This window comes from Dama dama, chromosome 33 (genome assembly GCF_033118175.1).
Source record: "Dama dama isolate Ldn47 chromosome 33, ASM3311817v1, whole genome shotgun sequence".
In the NCBI taxonomy this organism is placed as follows: domain Eukaryota; kingdom Metazoa; phylum Chordata; class Mammalia; order Artiodactyla; family Cervidae; genus Dama; species Dama dama.
This window is the reverse complement of record NC_083713.1, coordinates 36,663,552-36,689,608: the sequence shown is the minus strand read 5'-3', so window position 1 is coordinate 36,689,608 and position 26,057 is coordinate 36,663,552. Positions and strand designations below refer to the sequence as shown.

Genomic DNA, 26,057 nt, shown 5'->3' with positions numbered 1-26,057 from the left:
GCTTTCCTGTCCATCACAAACTCCTGGAGCTTACTCAAACTCATGTCCATCGAGTCGGTGATGCCGTTCAACCATCTTATTCTCTGATATCCCCTTCTCCTCCTGCCTTCAATCTTTCCCAGCATCAGGGTTTTTTCTAGTGAGTCAGTTCTTCACATCAGGTAGCCAAAGTATTGAAGTTTCAGCTTCAGCATCAGTCCTTTCAATGAACATTCAGGACTGATTTCCTTTAGGACGGACTGATTGGATCTCTTTGCAGTCCAAAGGACTCTCAAGAGTCTTCTCCAACACCACAGGTCAAAAGCATCAAAGCGCTCAGCTTTCTTTATAGTCCAACTCTCACATCCATACATGACTACTGGAAAAACCATAGCTTTGATTATATGGACCTTTGTTGGCAAAGTAATGCCTCTGTTTTTTAATATGCTGTCTAGATTGGTCATAATTTTTCTTCCAAGGAGCAAGCATCTTTTAATTTCATGGCTGAAAACACTATCTGCAGTGATTTTGGAAACCCCCAAAATAAAGTCTCTCACTGTTTCCATTGTTTCCCCATCTGTTTGCCATGAAGTGATGGGACCAGACGCCATGATCTTAGTTTTCTGAATGTTGAGTTATAAGCCAACTTTTTCACTCTTCTCTTTCACCTTCATCAAGAGGCTCTTTAGTTCTTCTCTGATTTCTGCCATAAGGGTGGTGTCATCTGCATATCTGAAGTTCTTGATATTTCTCCTGGCAATCTTGATTCCAGCTTGTGCTTCATCCAGCCCAGCGTTTCTCATGATGTACTCTGCATATAAGTTAAATCAGCAGGGTGACAATATACAGCCTTGACGTACTCCTTTCCCGATTTGGAAGCAGTCTTTTGTTCCATGTCCAGTTCTAACTCTTGCTTCTTGACCTGCATTCTCAGGAGTCAGGTAAGGTGGTCTGGTATTCCCATTTCTCTAAGAATTTTCCACTGTTTGTTGTGATCCACACAGTCAAAAGCTTTGGCATAGTCAATAAAGGGCTAGAGATGTGATACATTTGAAGAGGAGTACTAACATGAATGAAGTTGTGGAGGTGAAATGGGAGAGGGCTCCAGGAGGAAAATGGAATGCAGCTTTTAGATTTTGGAAGTCAAACTTTCAAATTACTAGTGCTATTATTGCTTTGTGACAAATGTCAGTATATTAACACATGGAACCTGAATATATTTCAGAGCCTATTGCCAGACATGTGCTGTCCAGATGATTTGCTCCTGAATTGAATATTTTAATAAAATTAATTTTTATTTAAAAATAGTTTATATTTGCTGTAGAAATTTCAGGGGGAAAATCACATCATATTGAAGAATATTATATGAATTATTTATAATTCCATCTCCAAGAGATAGGCATTATTAATATATTTCCTGCCATTTTTTATTGCATAAATGTATGTGTAAATGCATATGTGTGCATTTACACACATTCAACATCTGTTCATTAGAGGGTGAACTGAGATGGTCTTCGCTGGAAGGAAGAGATCTCCAAGGAAGAGATTGTATTGACATTCCAAAGGGAGAATCTGAGAGAGATTCCTGATGGCAGAGATGGCCAGAATATGACGAGTTCATTCCTGTGTTTCATTTGCTGTACTGACTCTTAGTAGTCCCAGGTCTGGGCTTCCCTGGTGGCTCAGATGGTAAAGAATTACCTGCAATGTGGGAGACCTGGACTTGATCCCTGGGTTGGGAAGATCCCCTGGAGGAGGGCATGGCAACCCACTCCAGTATTCTTGCCTGGAGAATCCCCATGGACAGAGGAGCCTGGAGGGCTACAGACCCAGATCTCCCATGAAAGTCTGCCTATACAGGTCTTCCACATGTACTGGTTTATATTGTGTTGCTTTGGTTAATTAAGGAGAGGTAGTGGCCCCATGTGGTGGAGCAGAGCTACATAGAAAAGTGTACCTGTAGAAAGTGAGAGAGGGAGCATAGATTGAGAATTCCATGCAGGGAGACAATGAGAGCATAAGCCCTATAGAATTTGTCAAATATCTTATGAATTGTGCCAGACTTCACCATGCTCTGCAGGATAGGAGGACCATTTCAGTAGGCATGCTTCCAGCTGCAAGGTAAAGATGACGCTGAGTAAGTGTGGCCCAGCAACAGGGAATTGACTTTTCACACTTAACAGGAAGAGCCAGTAATTCATTGAGGTCAGAACCGTGGGGTGTGCCCTATAATTTTCCTGTCTTCTCATTGTAGCAAAATGACTGCTACAGCTCCCCACATCATTTCTTCCTACAACTCCAGTTCAAAGCAGGTTGTAACAAGATAAAACATAGAGTTTCTCCCACTTGCGTTTTCTCAATAGTGAAGAGAAAAGTGTCCCACAAGTCTCACGCAGAATTTTTTAAATATATCTCATTGGCTAGAACTTAGCTGTGTCCACCTCCCCTAAAATAAAGTGATACCTGCTCAAAACACTTAAAAATTCTGATTTTTAAGGCATTGTTTTTTTAAAGGAGCTCAAGCCATTTTATTTCAAAAATAACCGAAGGCTGGCTAGAAGAATTTGTCTTTTAGATGCTTTCCTTATCCGAGCACATACCTTGCCCTCCCAGAGCATCCCCAAGAGGAAGTACCAGAGCAGCCACTCAGTTCCTTGTTGTGTGGCAAAGTGAGCTAGAAAGTTTCTCTCAAGCCTCGCTGTATATTTGACTCACAGGCAGACATATATACAACTATCCATTGCATCAGAATCTCCACGACTGGAACTTTATTGTCAGTTATTTTTCCTTTCAATTGCACTTGTGATAGTAGTCTCCAGCCAGACTTGAGAACTAAGGATTAGGGCCTCTACTAGCATAGCACCAATGGAGAGTACAATGAAGTCTCATCGTCCGCTATAAAGTCACATTGAATTCACGAATACTGAGCCACTGCCCCTGGGGAAGTGTGGACTTAGGTTCCTGAGGTCATAATATTTCTAAAACCAATTAATGCATAACCTTGTTTTCTGTGTGTCTCTCTTTAAAGACCCCTTATTTAATATATGTTGTTAATTCACTAACATTATACTCGGGGTCAACAATACTGTAACTCATACCTGAATAAAGCATATCTAACACATATTTCTCTTTGGGGCACATCACAGCCTTCCAGCGCTTGGATACGCCAGATAACACTTCAGGACTATGTTTGGGGTCATTTCAAACAGTGAAATCACCAACAAAAAGTGCAAAACTATGACACATTAATGCTGAACATGTGTTGAAAAGGATGCTGGTTTCTACTGAAACAAGAAGCAGAGCATCCCTTTTTTAAGCATCAGCTGGGAAAATTAAATTTCATAACATTTTAAATGGAATAGTTTCTGATTACATGTACAAGAAGTTAGTTTTTCTCCTCTGAATTCCTAATGAGAATGGATGTATCCGAGTCCTGCATTTGTGTGTCTATTTGCACATTTGTGTTGAGGATGTAAAGATCCAACAGTTCTAGGGGTCTTGCATGGTCTTTCCCACCCCTGAGAACTGGTACACAATCTTAGAACTTAATCAGAGGGTTCCATTTCATTGATTCTTTTCTCTCTCAAATGCAGTAAAAATCACAAGAGGGATATATTGCAGTATGTGGAAGATTTTTAAAATTTTAATGATAGAGTAGTCCAAATTATTTTGTTACTACAAATGATATATTTCAAATACTTAAAGAATTTATGATTTTAATAGATAGATTAATATCAATAAAGATGCAAACATGGACTATGAGTGTTAACTAATTTTCTACATCTCAGAAATGTTTTGTTTTTCAGGAATAGACTGCTTACATGCACATGAATGTGCTGTGTGTCATTAATTAGGAATTAAGAATAGTATTTTCATTTAGTACTTGTGGAACACCACAGTGAACTGTAGAAAAAACCTGAACTGCCTCACAAAATGAAATTCTAAAAGCTGATCCAGGGTCTTAGATGAGGCCAAACACTGCCTTTGGCCTATTAAGTTTCCTGGAAACTCAGTGGCCCAGCGTCTCCTATGTGGAGCCGACAGACTCAAAGCAGCATCGAATCCTAGATGTTCAGCTATAGGCTTATCTTCCCTTGAATGTAGGCATTCACTTCCCCTGCTTCCTTCTTTACGCTCTTCTGTACAGCTACTGGCTGCTGATGGTGATGCCTCTGCTGCCACCTTGTGGGCATTTTACTATCAAATCTTAATTGCATCACAACTGATTTGGCTGGTATTAAGTAAAAAAAAAAACTATAACTAGGTACAATTATAGATTTTTTGCCAGATAAAAGAAAAGGGAAATTATCTATATTTCCTAATGGGAAGATAATTTAGTATAAAGTATTATATTTTATAAAAACAGAGAAAACAGTAAGAGGACTAATTTTTCTAGTAGTAGAGAATTTCACTATTTTGCAAAAGTAGACTGAGATTCATAGAAGTTGTATTATTCTGCCCAGTGTCACACAGCCAGTAAATGAACTTGGAGTCAATGATCCGTCTGAAATATTTACTGCACAGTTCCTTCAAGAGTTAAAACAGACAATAATGACTAGAACCAATTGTTTTAAAATGTAGGTTTTATTGTTATTCCACTAGGATGAGCGCAACAGATCAGGAGATGATTGCCAAGTCGGTTACAGTTTCTAATAGGAGGGGAACACCAGACCATGCATAGGGAAGCACCAGGGTCAGTCAGGAGGTATAAAGAGCCAAGGAAAAGGATGGGTGGAGCCTGCATTTTGGTTTCCATGGGAAAGGCCAGGCAAGGCAGGGTAAGCAGGGTTAGAATTGGCTAGTTTGAATAATTTCAGCAGGCTCTGGGTCAGAGAGGCTATTTCTTCCAGTTGCCTGGTATCTGGTCCCAGGGAGGTTAGTGCAGAGGATTCTGCCTCTTGACAAGACACATCCAGAGAGAGGTGGTAGCCAGAGCTCAGGCTCTAGATTACGTAGTTTGCCTACAAAAAATCGCGTTGCTTTTTGCTGTCTTTAATAATTGGTTAGCCCCCGGGAAGGGCTTCCCTGGCATCAGTGGTGAAGAATCTGCCTGCAATGCAGGAGATGCAAGTTCAGTCCCTGGGTGGGGGAGAGCCACTGGAGAAGGAGGTGGCACCCCACTCCAGTATTCTTGCCTGGAGAATCCCATGGACAGAGGAGCCTGGCAGGATGCAGTCTGTCCATATGGTCACAAAGAGTCAGATATGACTGAGTGACTAAACATATGTACATAATTCCCTTTGGTAGGTTCTGGGCTTCCTTGATAGCTCAGTGGTAATGAATCCACCTGCAATGCAGGAGACACAGGTTTGATCCCTGGGTCAGGAAGATCCCCTGGAGAAGGAAACTGCAACCCTCTCCAGTATTCTTGCCTGGGAAATCTCATGGACAGAGGAGCCTGGCTGGCTACAGTCTGTGGGGTCACAAAAGAGTCAGATCAACTTAGTGACTAAACAAGTCCTGGGAGGGGCAGTTAGTCTGGCCCCAGATCCCAGAACTTCAAAAATTTAGAAAATAAGAAAATGTAGTTAGTGTACCAATTAGCATATTCTCTTGAAATCAGAATGTATATGTGAATGAATGAAATCAGTGGAGTTAATAAAGGGAAATTGTCCCAATTCTGTTATAGCTATTAATTTGTTATCTGCATGATGTGGTTAGCTAATAGTGTTCTACATGAACATTTCTCAAATATCAATCAGAAGGAAATATCAATTTTGATCTAAATATCAACTGTTTGGGGGGACTTCCACAGTGGTCCAGTGATTAAGAATCTGCCTTGCAATGAAGGGATGTGGGTTTGATCCCTGGTCCGGGGACTAAGCTCCCACATGTCTTGGAGCAACTAAGTCTGTACTCTACAATTAGAAAGTTCGTGCACCACAGAAGATCCTGAGTGTGGCAACTAAGACCTGATACAGCCAAATAAATAGACACATTAAAAAAAAATGAACTACTTTTTTCATTCTTGAGTAACTATGATAAAGTCATAATAAGCTTGAAGATACATGTTTGCTTAGTTAATACTTAAGGTTGAGATTATAACCATTTAATTTTTCAAATTTATACTGAAAAAGCTCTATCTTAGGCACATGCTTTTCTAATAGAAATCAGTTTTTTATTTCCTTCTAAACAGTTTTTACTTTATGTGTACACTTATTTAAAATAATATACAGAAAAACATTTTGTACAGGAATTTTAACTTTAATAAATATTTGATCTTTCTTACCTACATACATAAATATTTGCTTTATCCCCACTTACCCCTTTTTGGTATACTTTCTCTTGATTTAATTATGTTTTCTGATATCACTAACTACCATTTTGACAATTATGAGCAAACTGCGGCCTAAAGATTCTGTTGCTAGGTTACATCCTCCTTTCTCCCCCCACCCCCTTTCTTCTGAGCTGGTTGCCATAGTGCCTCTTGTAATGGGTGGATCAAGTCAGTAATGGAATCATGGTGGCTGAATAAAAACCTAGGTTTTCTTTCATTCTCCCTGTCTCATCTCCATAGCCTAATTGCTCAGTCAAGCATTTGGTTTTAATGAAAGAGAAATTCGCTATTCAATATAATTTTTCTATAAATACTAACTTTAAGCAATTTATCTGGATTTTTGCCTTACAGAAAAATTACATAAATTGAGCCTCTAATTGAAGAGCTGTTAAATTTTGGCAGGATTATAAATGTATGTTATGGAATTTGTTTCTCTTCACCATTTTTTATCTTTTCCACTTGCCTCTGAAGATTGATGCTACACTGTCCCCTATGCTGAACTATTCCCCGGGTGGCTGTTGTGTCCCTAAACTCCCCTTTTCTCTGGCTTTTGATGGAGATCAGTCATTGGAATTTCTGAAAGGAGATTGGAGACAGGGAAGAAGGCTGTTGTACCCGCAGCTCCCTTCTATCCAGTGCATCTTACATACCTCCACTGAAGGTCATGGCAGGTGGTCCTCTCCAGACAGCTGTTCTTTCCAGGTTTTAGCAGCTGCCTCCTAGCCTTGCGCCCACAGCCTAAGTGTGGCAATTGATTCTGAGTATGCCATCTGCATTTTTAATAAATGTACCAACAACTAGTGGGCTTCCCTAGTTGGCTCAGCTGGTAAAGAATCCTCCTGCCAATGCAAGAGATGCAAAAGACATGGGTTCGATCCTTGGGTAGGGAAGATCCCCTGGAGAAGGAAATGACAACCAGCTCTAGTATACTTGCCTGAAAACTCCATGGACAGAGGAGCCTGACAATCTACAGTCCATGGGGTCATAAAGAGTCAGACACAACTGAGCACTCATGCACAGCAACAAGTGAGTTTTATGGGTAGAGGCCAGAAAACAAAGCAACAGTTTGAGATAGACTAAGTTGAGCAGATCTTGGATGGTGCATTAATTGAGTTTCTTATATCCACTATGGTGGTTTTTGCACCATCACTGATCGTGGATTGCTGAGGTCCAGCCCTGGCAGGACCAGGAATACCCAAGGGATGAGTGGCGTTGGCGAGGAAGAAGACAGACAGACACACACACAGACAGTTGCGTAGAAGAGGTAGCTTTTTTTTTTATTTTTAGGATAGCTCAGTTTTTATAGAATGAATGTTACCTCCCCCTTAAGTCACCACATATTACATCAGATATTGGTTTGTGCTTCCGTCAATATTTTTTTCCCCATGTTTTCCCCCTAAGCATTCATCTAGAATGTTTCCGATTACAGGGTTTATACTTAAATGTCCCGTACATAGTCTTCTTGCCTCAATGGCCTAACATTCTTACTGTAACAAAAACAATGTTCCACAAGTCTCAGGTATAATGTAAATTCTTTGGACAATAAAACAATACATGGGAAGGGTCACAGTAACATGTTTGACATTTCTGAAAATAGTACCATGAGAAAAACCTGATATTTTTCCTTACCTGAAACCACAAAATCTCAATTTACAATGATTAACTATTAAACAGCAAAAACACCGCTAAAGCAGCAAAACACCTCTATTAATAATAAGATAATGGCAGTAAAGCTGGTTAATATAAATCTTCTATTAAAATCCAGTATACCCCATTTTCTAATTTTACAAAAATACCCATAATGTCCCATGTTGTTTAAAGAAAGGGAAACAATGAACAAATAGCAGCAAGGAAATAGCAATAGTGAAAACACTTTCAACCAAGGAGCAAGTAAACTAAAGCAGTATATCTACTTCTAAATCTAAACACCTCTACTCTTTTTCTATTCTAGAACATTATAATCTTTTAAGCAAGCAGCCAAACTATACCTGTGGCCTTTTCTTTTATGACTTGATGTTTATGGTCGTGTCCTGAGCCAGAGCAATCTTGAGCATTTCCAAAAAGGCTTGGACTTTTCCAGCAAGGCCTTATTACTATATATTATCATTTCCAAAAATTAATAGAAAGCCCAACAACAGTAAGACAGAAGGAAGAAAGGGACATACTGAGCCCCTGGGACAACCTCGAGGGGAAGAGCTGCCTTGCAGTTTCCTTTCTTGTCCTGGCGGCTCCAGAGGGGACATATTGGGCCCTGGGGCAGCCCCATGTGAGGAAGAGTTGCCTTGCAGGTTCCTCTCTCGTCCCATGACCTTGTCACGGACTGGGTGCATCCCAGCGGCTCCCGATAATGGATCCTCATCTATGTTAGTATATGTCATAATTCCTAGCCTCTGGGACCTTACAAGGGGTGTACTAAACTTTTTCCTTTACTTAATTTGGGAGAACTCAATAAAGTGCTTTATAGCTTAATTCTTAGCTTTTAAACAATTTAGAAAGCTTAAGCCGGGAACTTCATTCATTTATTCAAAACTACAGGAGCATTTTGGGTTATCATTTTCCAAAGATGAAAATCAATTAGGTTATGTTTTGTTTTAAAAATATTTTGCAACTGTGTTTTGATCTGTGCCTGCATTCACGATGCATCTTATTACTATCTTAGCTTCCTCTTAAAATTTATTGAATAACTGCTATTTATTTCTCAAGGTTGTTGTGAATATCCGATATAATGTTCTGGAAAATAACCGTGAAAAGTATCATGTGCTATATAAATACATAGATCGTAGGGGATTCCCTGGTGGTCCAGTGCTTAGGACTCTGTGCTTTCCCTGTTGAGGGCCTGGTTCCATCGGTTCAATCTCTGATCTGGGAACTACGATCTCAGAAGCTGCACAGTGTGACCAGATTCATAACTATATAAACGACAAACATTTATGGAAAACAAGATTCTAATCTTTTCATTCTTTTTTTTTAATTTTTTTATTTTTTATTTTTTTATTTTTTCATTTATTTTTATTAGTTGGAGGCTAATTACTTTACAATAATTTAGTGGTTTTTGTCATACATTGACTTGAATTAGCCATGGATTTACATGTATTTCCCCATCCCGATCCCCCCTCCCACCTCCCTCTCTACCCAATCCCTCTGGGTCTTCCCAGTGCACCAGGCCCGAGCACTTGTCTCATGCATCCAACCTGGGCTGGTGATCTGTTTCACCCTAGATAACATACATGTTTTGATGCTGTTCTCTTGAAACATCCCACCCTCGAGTTCTCCCACAGAGTCCCAAGTCTGTTCTGTACATCTGTGTCTCTTTTTCTGTTTTGCATATACGGTTATCATTACCATCTTTCTAAATTCCATATATATGTGTTAGTATACTGTAATGGTCTTTATCTTTCTGGCTTACTTCACTCTGTATAATGGGCTCCAGTTTCATCCATCTCATTAGAACTGATTCAAATGAATTCTTTTTAACGGCTGAGTAATATTCCATGGTGTATATGTACCACAAATTCCTTATCCATTCGTCTGCTGATGGGCATCTAGGTTGCTTCCATGTCCTGGCTATTATAAACAGTGCTGCGATGAACATTGGAATGCATGTGTCTCTTTCAGATCTGGTTTCCTCAGTGTGTATGCCCAGAAGTGGGATTGCTGGGTCATTCTTATTACCAGGTCTTATTTCTACCAGCAATCTTATCTTCACACATGCATGTGTGGAAATGAGATGATCTCAGCTTTTAGGCAGTGCATGATCTATTTAAGAATTGGACCACTTTTATAGTTTTGATCAAATTATTTTAGTTTTTGGTAACTCAAACTCACATAATATATAATTAAGTTACTGACTGAAGGGATAATCACCAACCCAAAGTATCAATCAATGTTATTTCATTTCTATCTTTCTAGAAAGTCAGTGTTGTGAGTGTATGATCTCATGTTAATATGGGGTCTGATATTCACAAGCCTGAAACCTGTATTTAAAATTTAAGACAGGACTTCCCTGGTGGTCAGTTATTAAGAATCTGCCTTTCAGTGCAGGGGATGGGGGGTGGGGTTACACCCCTCGTTGGGGAACCAAGATCCCACTTGTGGTGAAGCAACTAAGCCGCCCATGCACCACAACTAAGTTTGCATGCCACAACCAGAGAGTCTGTGTGTCACAGTGGAAGATCCTGCGTGACGCAATGAAGACTCTGTGTGCTGCAACTAAGACCCAATCCAACCAAATAAATAAACATTTAAAAATAAAATGTAAGGCAGGCATTTTTCCAATATTACCTGAATCACAGATAACTTCACCAAGGCTATTAATTATCGTGTTGGTGCTTTTATTGAGCATTAGTGGTGGACACACAGTGTGATTAACGTTACACATAGCATTTCTAAAGAAGCTTGTGTTGAATCCAGATTGCCTAATAGAGCTTTAGCAATCCAAGTGTATTTTTTGCTATATATATATATATTCAGAAGCTACCATTCTTCACCTTTCTGAAGAGTCCTGTTGACACTTTTCATATATGCATTACTGTTTATTAAATTGCTTTAGAGTTTGTGCTTCTGCCAATAGAGTACTTAATATTACCAGAATCAGAAACAGAAAACTGTTGTTGACAGCCTAGCTGAATAAGGTCAATTTGTCAACTGGCTGGTTTCAATAATAAATGGTAAGTAATATTTAGGTTTTTCTTATTTAGGAAACTTTTAGCTCTCTGCCCTCACTAGCGGGAAGAACCCTTAGGCAGTTGCTGAAAGAAACTGAACCTTTGGACTTTTAATGAAATTATTACCAGATAACTTCACTTTGTACTGTCATATTTTTATACTTTGTGAAATTAACACATATAAATCCTTCATTATTTCATGTTGAAAACACAATGAATAATTTCTGGAGAAAGTATGATAATTTTTCCTGTCTATCAATTAAAGCAATGGCATGAAATCTATGTGAATATATTTTAGCATGAAATAAATAAATTCTAGGGTGGAACCAAGGTGACAACACAGCAGACACTTATGACTGTGTCTCCTCTTCCTCACCTTTTAGATGATATATGTTATAGATAACTATGTTCCCCTAAAATTCATTTATTGAAGCCTAACAGTGTGATGGTATTTGGAGATAGTGTCATTGAATGGTAATAAGGTTTAGATGAGGTTATGAAGGTGTGCCCCTCAGAGTGAAACTTTTAGTGCCCTTATAAGAAACACCGGAGAATTCACTTCTCTGTCTCCTTCTGGCTAAAGACCATGTGTGGAAACAGTGAGAAGGCAGCCATGTGCAACTCAAGGTGTCTCACCAATCCTCTGGCACCTTGATCTTGAGCTTTCAGTCTCTAGAACTGGGAGAAATAAATTCCCATTGTTTAAGCAGTCCTGTCTATGGTATTTTTGTTAAGGCAGCACGAGCTGTCCAAGACATTGGGTGTGCATAATTTCTTAAACTATGTGGATTTAAAGGTTGCCAGAATCACTTTGCATTTATAATAAGCTTCACCTTTAATTCACTAGGTCATAATCTGTTTCTATCATTCACTAATTCTATGGAAAACAATGTCAAAGAGGCATTAATTTCTTGGGCCCTCTCACTTTCACTGCCAATAGGAATAATTTCCATTTTAAGGTCATTTTTGGAGAAATATCTCTTACAGAATTCTTCACTACTTCTTAACAGTTGCAACGTATCAGGTGGGAAATAGAAAGGTTCCGTAAGAAGCAAATGCTGGGTGGTTGGTAGGCACTGTTCCCTCCAACCAGCCTCTTAGATCAACAACCTACTTAACATTGTCACTTAGTCTCCTAGGCGTCTCAGATCTAACATGTTCAATATTGATTTTTGATTTGGCCATCCCAAACAGTTCTTCCTCCAGTTGCCACCATTGGCAATGATACATAAAACTGGACACTAGTTAAAGTAGTAAGGGTAATTTAAATTGGTCATAGACTATTAATAATAGGGAAATTATAGGGAAAAGAATCTGATGTGAACTGAACTCAACTTTGATTTATAGATAGGTGACTGTGTGTTTTAAAGAGAAGATGAGGAAATAAGGGGTGGGGGTAAGTGAGGGCCCTATAGAATCTGGAAAGCAAGAAAAAAATTACAAAGAGCAGGAAGAGGAGTCTAGCCCAAGCAAAATCCTTCAGGGTTTGCCAAGTGGCTCTTATCAAAGGAGGCTCCTCCCCTCTCTTGGAGACTGGGAGATGGGACCCTATCTTCAGGTGCTGACTGGAACAAGCCAGCCAGCAACAGCAAATTCTTTTGGAAGCTTTGAGTCTTCTCATATGGGCACTTTAAGGGGACTAGGGTCATTCTAGGGATGCAGCCTCGAGCTGTTAGAAACTAAGTCTTTGTTCAAGTTTGTAGGGGCCAGGGTTAAGAAGATCGCTCAGAAGAGCCTGACTAGAGTTTGGCCAAGGAGAGAAACTTTGTCACCAAGCCATCAATGGTCAAATCCAAAGCATCAGTAAATCAAAAAGGCTATACCTTAAAAATGGAAAATGACCTGACCACTTCTCATCATCTCAGCTGCTACTCCATGGTAAGTCACCGTTATCTCTAACTTGCCAACAGATTGCTGATAGATCTCCTTGCTTCTCTACTAATCCACTTTAGTCTATTGTCAGCACAGCTGAAAGAGTGATGCTTTAAAACACAAGTTACATCATGTCCAGCTAAGGCTCCAACCCCTTAGGTGGCTGTTATCTCACCCAGAGGATGAAAGAATGTGCTTGCAGAGGTATGTAAAGTCCTGATGTGATCTTCCCCAATGTTCCTGCTCTGTAACCATTCTATGACTCACCTCTGGCTCAATCCACACCAAACTCACTGGCCCCTTTGCTTTAAACAGGTCATCAGATTTCTGGATTATAGCTCTAGTTCTGCTCGGAATATACTGCCTACAGAGATTTTCATGTCTAACTTGCTCATGTCCTTTAATCCTTTGCACAAACATCCTTTGCTTTACAAGGCTCCTTTGGGCACCCCATTCTATACTGCCACCTACTTAGTCACCTCCCTACCCCTACCTCTGTTTCCATGTTCCTTTATTCCACAGCATTTATCATCTCCTAACATACTATATATTAATTTACTTATTCATTATCTTTAGTTATCATTGCTTATTCTTCATGCTAGAATATAAGGTCCACAAGGGCAAGGACATCCTCCCCACTTCCACTGATGTATATTTTTTTCCATCTAAACTAGTACTACAATATAGATGTTAAATAAGCATTTATTGACTAAAATGAATTAGGCTATCTATGTGAAATTTCTTAGTGCTATAAAATAAGCTGCATTCATGCTGTTTTTCATTAGCTGGTATATCTTAGTATTTGGCATATAAACGATTCCTGAGAGGGGCAGATTCTGGCTCTGAATTTTGCTGAGGAGCAGTAAATATTTACTGTCTCTGTTTTCCATCTGTGAAGAGGGGGAGAAAGAAAAAATTCATTTAGAGGGAAAGTCAGATGGGCACAGATAGGAAAGGGAACCATTGTTATTTCAGTGTTTATATTGTACTAGTAAATGTACTGGTTAATTGAATATCTAAACTCACCCTAAGGTCAAAGACCACCAAGATTTGGAAGAAATACTATAAGTAGACACAGTCATGAAAACTTTACACTTGTCAGAAAACATGTATTTCCTGTGTAAGAGAACAAATTTTTGGCTCATCTTAGTCAAAACCATGAATTTTCTTGTTTATTTCTCTAGTTATTGGTGTGCCATTTTTTCTGCTCTTTAAGCCCTCTTCACTTATGGTGTAAATAATTTTTGTTTACTTTTAAAATACTATGTGGGTAGAGAGAGAGTAAATGGGTTCTCTCCTTTAAAGCAAGGAGCCCAATGAGTCTGGTGTGGATTGAGCCAGAGGTGAGTCATGGAGTGGTTACAGAGCAGTGGCATTGGGGAAGATCACATCAGGACTTTACAGGCCATAGCAAGCATATTCTTTCATCCTCTGGGTGAGATAAGGGCCACTTATGGGATTGGTGGAGAAGGCAATGGCACCCTACTCTAGTACTCTTGCCTGGAAAATCCCATGGATGGAGGAGCCTGGTGGGCTGCAGTCCATGGGGTCACTAAGGGTCGGACACAACTGAGCGACTTCACTTTCATTTTCTACTTTCATGCATTGGAGAGGGAAATGGCAATCCACTCCAGTATTCTTGCCTGGAGAATCCCAGGGACGGGGGAGCCTGGTGGGCTGCTGTCTGTGGGGTCGCACAGAATCGGACACGACTGAAGTGACTTAGCAGCAGCAGCAGCAGTATGGGACTGGAGCCTCAGCTGGACATGATGTAACATTTTTTTTAAAGCATTGCTCTTTCAGCTGTGCTGACAATAGACTGAAGTAGGTTAGTGGAGAAGCAAGAAGATCTATCAGTGAAGTACAGAATTTTGTATTTTAAAATACGAAACAAACAAATGTATTGTTTAAGAGACCACATTCTGCAGCTAAACTTCCTGGGTTCTAACCTCAGCTTTGCTATGCTAACACTGCAATTATAGATAAGTGATATACAACTCTCCACCTTACTTTTTACATTTATAAAACAATAATTGTCTCTACCTGATGGAGTTCTTTAGAGGAATAACACTTCACAAAACAGTGCCTGTTACATACTATTTATTATTGTTGTTGTTTAGTCGCTAAGTCGTGTCTGGCTCTTTGTGACCCTATGGACTGTAGCCCGCCAGGCTCCTCTGTCCATGGCAAGAAAACTGGAGTGGGTAGCCATCACCTCCCCCAGGGGATCTTTCAGATCCAACCATTGTCTCCCGCATTGGCAGGGAGATTCTTTGCCCCTGAGCCACCAGAAAAGTCCATTTACTCTATAAGCTATTTTTTTTTAAATGAAATAACAGAGTAATTTATAAAAAAACATGTACAATTTAAAATGTTTTTTATACATTCTATTTTCATAAAATGATACTGTTCATACCATAGTCACTGAATCTTGGAGCAAATTGTCATAACTGTTACTATTGAGCTGCACTATGCAGGCCTGCAAGCCTGTGCTTAACCAGCCTTAAGTCCAAAGAAATGTCTTTGATGTCTGCAACAGAGACATCAAAGGTTTAAGGGATGGGGGAACTTGCACGTCTGACACAATATCCTTGAGAAATATCCTATCATGTGTGGGGGACTGCGGGCAGGACACGGGGCAGTCTTTGCTCTAGGGGCCGGGAGTTACAAATTATAGGGGGAATTGACATCAAGTTGACTTACTGGTTACCAGGGGAACCAGCAGAAGGCATGTCCCTCACTGCCCCTTTTGATAAGCTATCATGGTGGCTAAAATAACAGTTATTAGTCAGGGCCTGGGGCAAGTATGTGAGTAGGTGTAGGTGAAGCAGGCACTTACTAGTCAAGCAGGGGATATACAGAGACGAAGAGAATAGCCATCTTGGGTTGCTGTATCATACTTTTTTAAAAAAAAATACTCCTATTGACTCATTTGAAATTTCAGTTCCTATACTGGAAAATTTATTATATGAAATAATGGGTTTAGAGAGAGATACAGTAGACTATAGTGTTGAAAATCTTCTCTGCATCTCAAATGATAGTGTAAGGGTGGTAAAATAACTTTCCGTTTACCCTTCTGAGTTCTTGGCAGAGATCCCCATAATAAAAAACAGATGAGCAAGTGAAAAAAAGCCCAGAGGTTTACTAACGCATATCCTCATGTATATGTTGTTATATGTGTGTGCGTGCTTGTTGTTTCCAACTTGTTGCTGAGAGTCATTTCCAACTTAGTCATTTCCAACTCTCAGACCCCACAGACTGTAGCCCACCAGGCTCCTCTGTCCGTGGGCTTTCCCAGGCAAGAATACTGAAGTAAGTTTCCATTTCCTTCTCCAGGGAATCTTCTTGACCCAGGGATCAAACCTGCATCTCCTGCAGGTCTCCTACACTGCAGGCAGATTTTTTACTGCTGAGCCACCAGGGAAGATGACATGGGAGATAATCAGAGAAAAATGAATAATTCTCAGAGGTGGCTTAGAACTTCGGCTTAAATGCCATCTTCAGCTAAAGAGAAAAGGAAGGTATGAGTAAACTACCTCTGGGGTAGTTACCAGGAAAAGAAGGATAAACAAGCATAAGATTTGTTATATAGATTTAAGTCCCTGCCTTCATTATGGTAAGGGTCCACACTTGTCTCAGAGTACTCATTTCTGTCCTTCCTGGTAGAGAGTGGAGGAGTGTCACTTTGGTCCTGCTATTAGACAAATGGAGAATAGAGAACTTTCCTTGTATCTGCTTCTTCTCACTTGCCTTCAGAATAATCCTTGTGCCAAAGTGAAATATTTTGGGGTGGGATATTCTGCTACCCTTCAGTAGGAGTTTCCCTGGGTAGTTCTTTCTCTAAGAAAGAAACACACTACCTAGAACTTCAAAGGGTCTGATATTTTATCCTATTTACCAGCTAACAAGTAGCCTGCCACAATTTCACAGAAGTTGACAGGAGGACAGAAGAGGTTTCTCTGTCAGAGACAAAGGACTTTGTTACTCACAGCACAATAGGCTGTGGATTCCTCAGCCAGAAGGAATCCTCATGGATTCCTTTTGCTCCCAAGTTCCACTGAGTGAAATGAAGCTGCTAGATGGGTAATACAGAAGCAATGGGTTTGAATCACCAAGGAGGAACTCTAAGTTTAGGAAAATTCTGCTAGCATACATAAGCAAACTTTGCCCTGGAAGGAGAGTTTGTCTTTGCTATCCTGCAGCCAAGCTTCTCTCTGCCCTTGAAGAAAATAGTATCTCTATCTTGAATTATGGGTTTCCTAGGTGGCAATAGTGGTAAAGAGCTTGCCTGCCAATGCAGGAGACATTAGAAATGTGGGTGGGGAAGACCCCCTGGAGAAGGGCATGGCAACCCACTCCAGTATTCTTGACTGGAGAATCCCATGGACAGAGGAGCCTGGTGGGCTACAGTCAGACGTGACTGAAGCGACTTAGCACATCTTGAAATTATATAGGTAGAAATGCAAGGGGCCCATGGAGTGTTGACACAAATGCAATGCATTGATAAAGCTAGTACGATGAAAAGAAGATGCACAAAAATTCTGACCAGAGATTTAGACTAAAATTGTAAATGTAAAACACTTGGTCCTTTCTGAGCATTTCTTTGAATATGTAGTTAATCAATTAGAATAAAACTTTGCAATGATTTTGATAGGGACAGAATGGACAAAGTAAGTGTTTAAATAGTGAATCACACTGCTGCTGCTGCTGCTAAGTTGCTTCAGTCGTGTCCGACTCTGTGAGACCCCATAGGTGGCAGCCCATCAGGCTCCACCATCCCTGGGATTCTCCAGGCAAGAACACTGGAGTGGGTTGCCATTTCCTTCTCCAAGTGAATCACACTAGGGGATTGTAAATAGAAAAATATGGGAGACTCCTGTAAATTAAGAGGTTTGCTTAACCACAAAACCAAGCAGGCTTGCTTAACAAAACCATGCAACAGAAGGATGGGACACGCCTCCAAACAATAAAACAATGGTGGTATGAGACGCACATCCTGTCTTGTGAGCTCAGTAAATTTATGATTCCTAGGACATGCTCTCTGCACACATAAAAAACAATTTGTGGACCTAGTTTGATCACACAGGGACAAGAAAACGACCCTGTTCAACCTGGAAGAGGAGCTAATGATGGAAGCATTACATCTACTCAAGAAAGACAAAGAAGGTCTTTTCTCCCTCCCCACTTTCCCTTTGATTATGAAATTGTAGTCCACAAAATTCTTGGGCACGACATTTGTCACCCACCCTCTTGTAAGTCTCACAGGCATCCTATTCTAATAAATCACTTTTTATTTACCTCTTTGCTCTGGCTGAATTCTTCTCTGCACTGAGCCAATAAAGGATTATGATACCAGAGCTCTTTGGAGCCCCCGTGAAATGATATCAATTGGTTTCAATTTGTTTTGCTTTGTAATGCTTTATCACTTGATGCTTTAATGAGTCAAATGTTCTTTCCTCTTATCAAAAAGTTTTTAGCATCCCCCTTTATCTATTTATGCCAATTTAACCTCATTGGCCAAAGTATTTCTTATTGCATTAGCGGAACCAAGGCACAGTTTCTCAAGGGTGCTTTGTACCTTAGCAATCTTCCTTTTTGTCTCTTTCTGAGAAAATTAGGTTTTACAAAGTTGAACAAGTTCCTCCTCTGTAGGGCAGCTGAACAAGTTCCTCCTCTATAGTTACTCAGCTTTGCAAGGCTAATTTCCCCTGCCAATAGCTAACACTTTCTTCCACATCTTTACTTTTTTAATTAACATCCTTATTTTTAAGAAACATTTTAGCAGTTGTCTTATTCTTCAGCGGTAACTCAAAATAATATCACCATGGTCTTTTTGTTTCTAAACTAAATTTACAGCTGTCCTTCCCATGTGTGTTTCCTTTTTCAGGCTGAAGCTGCAAAATTCACTTGAGCTCCAGAGACAAGCAGAACTGTTCAATGACTATTACTTAATAAATCAAAGTAATTAAGCATTTAACTTTTCACTGAGTGATTAAAAAACAAGCTGCTCCTTTCGATGGATATTATTAGGAGGCACAACTCAAGAGTTAAGAATTTGCCCAAATGTTGAGTCATCTACTGGGTTGCTAGATAATATATAGAATGCCTTGTATATTATCAGCGTATAAACAGCAAATCATTTTTTAGTACAAGTGCATGTCTCATTCAACTTTTGGTACGTACTCTTATTTTTTTAAAAATTCATTGTTTATTTGAAAATAAAATTTAACTGAACATCCTGTATTTTTATTTGCTAAATCTGGCAACTCTTATCACCATTTATCTACCAAACAAGCTATAATAACCTTTTCGTAAAATTTGGTGTCAAGAGCGTTTTAGCTTAGACGCACTACCTTTGGAGTAGAAGTCAAAGTTTCATAATTTTGGTGCTACGGTAAAAGAGATGTAAGTAACTCTGCAAGTTTTGAAATTCATAGATACACATTTCGAAGTCCATCTTTAAAAAAGTGGACGAATAGGTAAAAAGAAGTCATGGGAGGGCTGGTCTGGGATTTCTAAGGTGAAAAGAAACCAGCTTCGAGAGCCTTTCCAGAGTGTGGAAGTCACTGCAACAAAGGTTTCTTTGCAGTTTAGGAAGGCTAGAGCGCGAGTCCTACGCTAGTCAATAGGGGCGGAGTAGGAAAAGGCTGGGCGCGTGAAGCCAATCAGAGACGAGATGGGTGGGACTAGACGTGGGGAAGGGGCGGGCCTAGGCCGGATAGGCTGCGAAGGGCAGGTCTCAGCCAATCCGAACCGAGCAGGGCGGGGCTGGACTCAGAAAAGGTTGGTCTGGAGGACGGGAAAGGCGCTGCAAGTGCGTCTCTCACCCTCACCCGCGCCGGCACCTGCACCTAGACCTCCACTCTTGTCCCAAACGGGCGGTCGCCGACTCTACGGCTGACGCTCCCAAGATTGTTATGGCCTACCCGGGATACGGAGGAGGGGTGAGTCCTGGCCGCTTCGGCGCGGCCTCCATCCCCGCGGGATGTGACGCCCCTGCGGGCGGGGGCCACGTGCCGGGTTCACCCTCTGTCAGTCCTTGCTTACTGCTGCTTCTGGTACTCGGCGGCGCCAGGACTTTGCGCACTGTCGGAAGCCGGGGCTGGGGCCAAACGGAAAGCCACAGGTGTTCTGGCGCCTGATGGCCCCTTAGGCGAATCCTTGTGGAACCATGGGTGTGGAGTGTTTTTAGAAATTTCTTTCTTGGAATAGAGGAGCAAAGCATCCTTGTTTCAGTATCTTTTTTGGTCTACCCTCCCTTCAGCACTCCTCCCCCGGCCCCATTCCCCAGTTTTGCTAGACATCCTTTCCCTGAATTTTTTTGACCACTTCTTTTCAGTTCTTTATGTGGCTTATGAGTAAATTAAGGTATGCTAAATGCCTTCTAATGGTTATTACTCTACCAAGGGCGGTCTGTTCTAAACATTGGGGGGCTGGGTTGTGGGGGAGAAGATTATACTTTCTTGCCTAATTGTTTATCCTGTATCACCTTTGGGAGTTGATAAACAGCATATACAACAAAATTTATACGTATTTTTAAGGTAGTATTACAGTGTGGTCAGAATTTTCAAGCATAAGGATATATGTTAAGCATAGAAAACTTGTACAGATGAGCTATTCATGGAAGAAATAGAATGAAGAATACTTTCCACGAGTAAAAGAAAAAGGGTAAACTTTCTAAGGGCTTCTCTGATAGCTCAGTTGGTAAAGAATCTGCCTGCAATGCAGGAGACCCCGGTTTGATTCCTGGGTCAGGAAGATCCTCTGGAGAAGAGATAGGCTACCCACTCCAGTATTCTTGGACTTCCCTGGTGGCTCAGCTGGTAAAGAATCCGCCTGCAATGCAGGAGACTTGGGTTCTATCCTTGTGTTAGGAAGATCCCCTGGAGAAGGGAAAGGCTACCCACTCTAGTATTATGGCTTGGAGAATTCCATGGACTATATAGTCCATGGGGTCCCAAAGAGTCGGACACTACTGAGGGACTTTCACTTTCACTTTCGATCATTTATAAATAAATCTTCCAGAAAAGCCTTTTCATCTTTCTTAAAAAAAAAAAAAAAAAAAGTTAGGAACAAGTATCAGATCATTATACTATTTAGATAGCAAAGGATACCTACCAAAGAAAGGTGTAAAACTTTGAGATGCTACAGTAGAGGGTCTAGGTTCACTAAGGCTCAGGGGTAAAGAATCCACTTACCAGTGCAGGAGACATAGGTTCAATCCCTGGTATGGGAAGATGTCCTGGAGCAGGAAATGTATCCCACTCCAGTATTCTTGTGGGGATATCCCAAGGATAGGGAAGCCTGGCTGGCTATCATTGATGAGGTCTCAAAAGTCGGACACAATTTAGCAACTAAACAACAACAATATGCTTATACTTGGTTTGGCCTCTCTTCTTAGAAAAAAATGTTCTTTCAGTTTTTCTTCCTTCTGTGAACCTTAAGGTGGTGAGGGTCTCCAGTAAGCCTTAAATTCATGGATATGCCCCAGGCCTTGATTGCCCTCCATGTCCTTGAAGGCCTTGGAACCAAAAGTCTAGGTGTTTGTTATTGCCTCAGAGCGAAAGTTGCTTTGGGAATTTTGCTAATCCTTTTACCTCTGGGTCAAGACTTGTCCCCCAATACTGGCCTGAAACTTTCCCTGGATCAGTGAGGTAACTCAAAAAATAATATTTTATGCAGTTTTTAAATTTAAAGTTGATCATTATATCATAGTTACCCTTATTAGAAATAGGATTTTTTTCCTTCAGTATATTTTTGTAATTTATAGAATTTAAATACTTTTAGAAGGTCCATTTTATTTACATTTTCAAATGTGTTGGTAAAAAGGTGTTCATAAGCATTTGTTTATATATATATACATATATATATATATTTTAAGTTCTCTTTGTGGTTATGTACACTTCTCTTTTTTTTTTCTGGAAACTGGCCTGTCCATCTTTTCAAAGAAGTAACTTTTATTTTTATTTATTTATTTTAAAAGATTGTATTTACTTATTTGACTGTGCTGGATCTTCATTACCGCCTGCAGGCTTTCTCTAGTTGCAGCAATCGGGCTTCTCTCTAGTTGCACTGTGTGGGCTTCTCATTGCAGTGGCTTCTCTTGCTAAGCGTGGGCTCAGGAGCTCAGGCTCAGTAGTTGTGCCTTGGTCTTAGTAGCCCTGTGGCATGTCAGGTCTTCCCGGACCAGGGATTGAACCCATGTCCCCTGCTTTAACAGGTAGATTCTTAACCACTGACTAGCAGGGGAGTCCCAAAGAAGTAACTCTTACACAGTCACTTTTTAAAAAATTCATTATATTATTTTAACGTTTATTGTTTCCTGTCTTGTATTTATTGCTCTCTAATCTAGTTTTTGGTTGCATCCCTGAGCACATTTCCTGGAGTTCCCATATGTCATTTGTTTTGCCATTAGGGTATCCCAAACTGCAGCTTTTCAAACGGCTACAAAAGGCTCCTTTCTGCTCCACTCCCCGCAACCAATACTTATAATTCTTTTCTCTTTTTGACTTCCATCAATCTCTGCTCATTCTTCAAAAGTAGTCAAGATATTTCTTCATCCTCCAGACTCATTAAAAACACTGAAAAAAATGCCTCTCTGGACTTTCCAGTGGTTCAGGGGTAAAGAATTCAACTGCAACGCAGGAGATGTGGGTTCAATCCCTGGGTCAGGAAGATCCCCTGGAGGAGGAAATGGTAACCCACTCCAGTATTCTTGCTGGGAAAATTCCATGGACAGACGAGCCTGACAGGCTCCAGTCCGTGGGGTCGCAGTGAGTCACAGATGACAGAGCAACAAGCAAGCAAAATGCCTCTCTAAGATATAAAAGAAGGCATACCAAGTTCCAGAGTAAAAAGAAAACAATGACCAGAGCCAAAGCAGGAAACAAACAGTATGTAAGCTCTGAGGTCAGACTACCTGTATTTGAATCATGGTTTACCTGATACTAGCCATTTTACTTTAACTAATTCGGGAAACTGCTCGATGTTTTATGACCTCAACTGAAAAAAGGGCATAGTACTTTCCGACTTGTTGGGAAATCACAGGGTAGGGAGAAAGTAGTTAGAACAGTGCTTAAGATACAACAAGCTCTCAATAAAGATTTGCTATTACTATTGTTGCTATTCTTGTTATTCTTATTTTCAAGAGGACCATGGTTTGAATTACCACCTTATTGTTTTCTTCATTGGTGTCTTGCTTTTTAAAACAATACATGTTTTTTGGTGGACAGGATGTTTCAGCCCTATGCACTTTCCCATGATTTGGTCATGGTCGCAATTTCATTTTATTTACTATGTATTCTTCTTCTATGTATGTATCTTTAGGTTTTCTACTTTTTCATTTTACTATAGGTGAAATTTTCTTATATTTTTTAACTTTTTGCTTCGGTGATGATGATAAATACTTTTTTAATGTGTGCCTCATTCTTAGAGGCTAGAGACTTCTTTTTTCTTTAACACTTTAAAGAACATTGGATAATATTTGTTAGTGAGATGAATTAAGTAATACAGGGCAACCAACAGTTTGTAGCAAACAGCTTTTGTGATAATTTGGGAAGTTTCAGTAACTCAATTTTTACTTTTCAACGGACTTCTCATAAATATTTTCTTTTAAACCAAATTTAGTGTTTAATGGCTAATATTTATGTTAATAACCTCATCCCTTTTCACTCTTTTAGTTTGGAAATTTTGGCAATCCAATGGGACAGCCAGGATACCCTGGACACCCGGCTTATCCAGGCAGTATTTCAACAGGAGACCCCATGTGGAAATGCTTCCTTGCTATTGCTGGCCAGGTAAAATGTTAAATATACAGCACAAATACCAGTTTTAAAAAAATTATTGCAATCTAAAACAAATGTCAAGCTCTTTTATTTAGTGTATCATTTAAAATGTATATGAAATTTGTATTTTAAAATTATCCAGTTTTTCTCCTGAGATCAGAAATTAGGGTGGTCATAATTATCTGATTAAAAAGTCTGTTAGTTTGGTGTCTAACATGTTAGGAGAAACCAGGGTGGTACATGGAGACTGAGCCAGATAGGATCTGGGAAGAAGTGATCTCTAAGTAAATCTTCTTGAGGAAGCTGTGACAGAGGATCACAGAGACTTGTGAACTGTGGATGTTTCTGGGAGAGCCTTGATGGTAAAGCAGATCAGGAAAAGGTAAAAGAAATGGGGTGGAATGAAGGTGCAAATACCAATCTAATGAGCAGAGACAGAGATTCACTCTTGAGTCTTGACACAGACCATGTCTCTTCCCTTTTACAGTAGTCAAGAAGATTTATTGAGTGGTTAGAATTTCAGAGAAGTTTAATAACATTTTCCATTCATTATTCATTCATTTAAATGTTCACTAGGTCCCGTATGTCTTTCTAGAAATATATATACACAGAATTATTATATGTTGCAAACATTTTGTTTTGGCTACCCAAATTTCATTCAAAATGTCCTTTTCCCTTTTCATGTGTATTAGAGGTTGGAAAACCCTAATCCTGTCTCAGACACCTTTGTATAAAGGTAGCTATGTGCGATAATACTGGCCATTGAGATGTAGGTGCAATTTCTTTAGGATGCTTTCCTTTTCCAAATGAGGAAAGCTCAGCTGAAACTAGTGTTAGCCCTTTTTCTTCTTGTGGAAAGGGGACTACTTGCCTGGAAAGGGGACTTGAAGTATGGAGCGGCTGTAGCCATCTTGTGATCTTAAGGCCAGAAGCTTGGGATAAAGGCCCATGGATGGGGGATTTGGAAATATGAAAAAAGATTGATGGCCTTGTTAAGTTACCACAGAGTCTTGATCTGCCTAGCCTCAATAAACATTTATTTGTTTAAACCCTTTTGATAATATTTTCTACTATTTGCAGCTAAATGCAATCCTGTTGCCTTATACCACTCTTATCTTCAAGGAACTCTTAAGTAGTATAATACTGGGAAAAAGTATGTAATCTATAGCTGACTATATAATAAACTCATTTTATAAAACTACAACTTAAAATATAAGAACCAGACATGTATATTTAGAGACCTTTATTTGATTTACAAACTATTTCATTGTAACAGTTGTCAACAATGATTTGCTATGATTGTACTATTTGACACTTTCCTTAACTTTTTGTTCTACCAAATACTTGGGTTTATTTCCCCAAAACAAGCAGATTAAAATGCAATAAATAAACTGGTATATACTTAAATATCTCAGAAATTTAAGACCATCAGGTAAATCTAACAGGCTTGATAGACCTCAACAGGGTCAATATCAAGAGAGACAAATGAGGTGAATGGTGCAAACATAGGGTCAGAGCCTTTATTTAAAAACTGGATATTTTTTCACAGATTTTTTTGCATTAGTTTTTTTTTTCAATATTGCATTAAAACATAATTTATTATAACTACTGAGTTTTTTTAAACTTCCTCAAATTTAAAAGTTAGTCTCTCACTTGCCTGATAATGTTTATAATACTCCTTAGAAGTGTTTATAATGCTCCTTAGACGTGTTTATAATACTTCTTAGAATTAGTTTGTGAAAGTTTTGTTTGTTTATTTTTTAGATTCTTTTTTTTTTTTTTTGGCTTTTTATTTTTTATTATTTTTTTTTAATTTTTTTTTTATTATTATTATTATTTTTTTCCAGTGGGTTTTGTCATACATTGATATGAATCAGCCATGGATTTACATGTATTCCCAATCCCGATCCCCCCTCCCACCTCCCTCTCCACCCGATTCCTCTGGGTCTTCCCAGTGCACCAGGCCGGAGCACTTGTCTCGTGCATCCCACCTGGGCTGGTGATCTGTTTCACCATAGATAGTATACATGCTGTTCTTTTGAAATATCCCACCCTCACATTCTCCCACAAAGTTCAAAAGTCTGTTCTGTATTTCTGTGTCTCTTTTTCTGTTCTGCATATAGGGTTATCGTTATCACCTTTCTAAATTCCATATACATGTGTCAGTATGCTGTAATGTTCTTTATCTTTCTGGCTTACTTCACTCTGTATAATGGGCTCCAGCTTCATCCATCTCATTAGGACTGGTTCAAATGAATTCTTTTTAATGGCTGAGTAATATTCCATGGTGTATATGTACCACAGCTTCCTTATCCATTCATCTGCTGATGGGCATCTAGGTTGCTTCCATGTCCTGGCTATTATAAACAGTGCTGCGATGAACATTGGGGTGCACGTGTCTCTTTCAGATCTGGTTTCCTCAGTGTGTATGCCCAGAAGTGGGATTGCTGGGTCATATGGCAGTTCTATGTCCAGTTTTTT

The 26,057-nt window shown here is 39.7% G+C and overlaps 1 protein-coding gene across 4 annotated transcripts in view; it reads left to right on the top strand.

The window, feature by feature from the left end:
* The window catches only part of GCA (grancalcin), a 42,704-nt gene that overhangs the window by 4,574 nt on the left and 12,073 nt on the right, over window positions 1–26,057 (top strand). For 2 of the 4 annotated variants that reach the window (XM_061135488.1, XM_061135487.1), the window contains exon 3: window positions 23,472–23,588. In XM_061135488.1, coding sequence (XP_060991471.1) covers window positions 23,493–23,588 — 96 coding nt within the window. In that variant the 5' untranslated portion in view covers window positions 23,472–23,492. Of the gene's footprint in view, window positions 1–18,895; window positions 18,968–19,586; window positions 19,737–23,471; window positions 23,589–26,057 lie in introns of those variants that run through there. The other 2 variants (XM_061135489.1, XM_061135486.1) reach the window with 2 other exon arrangements.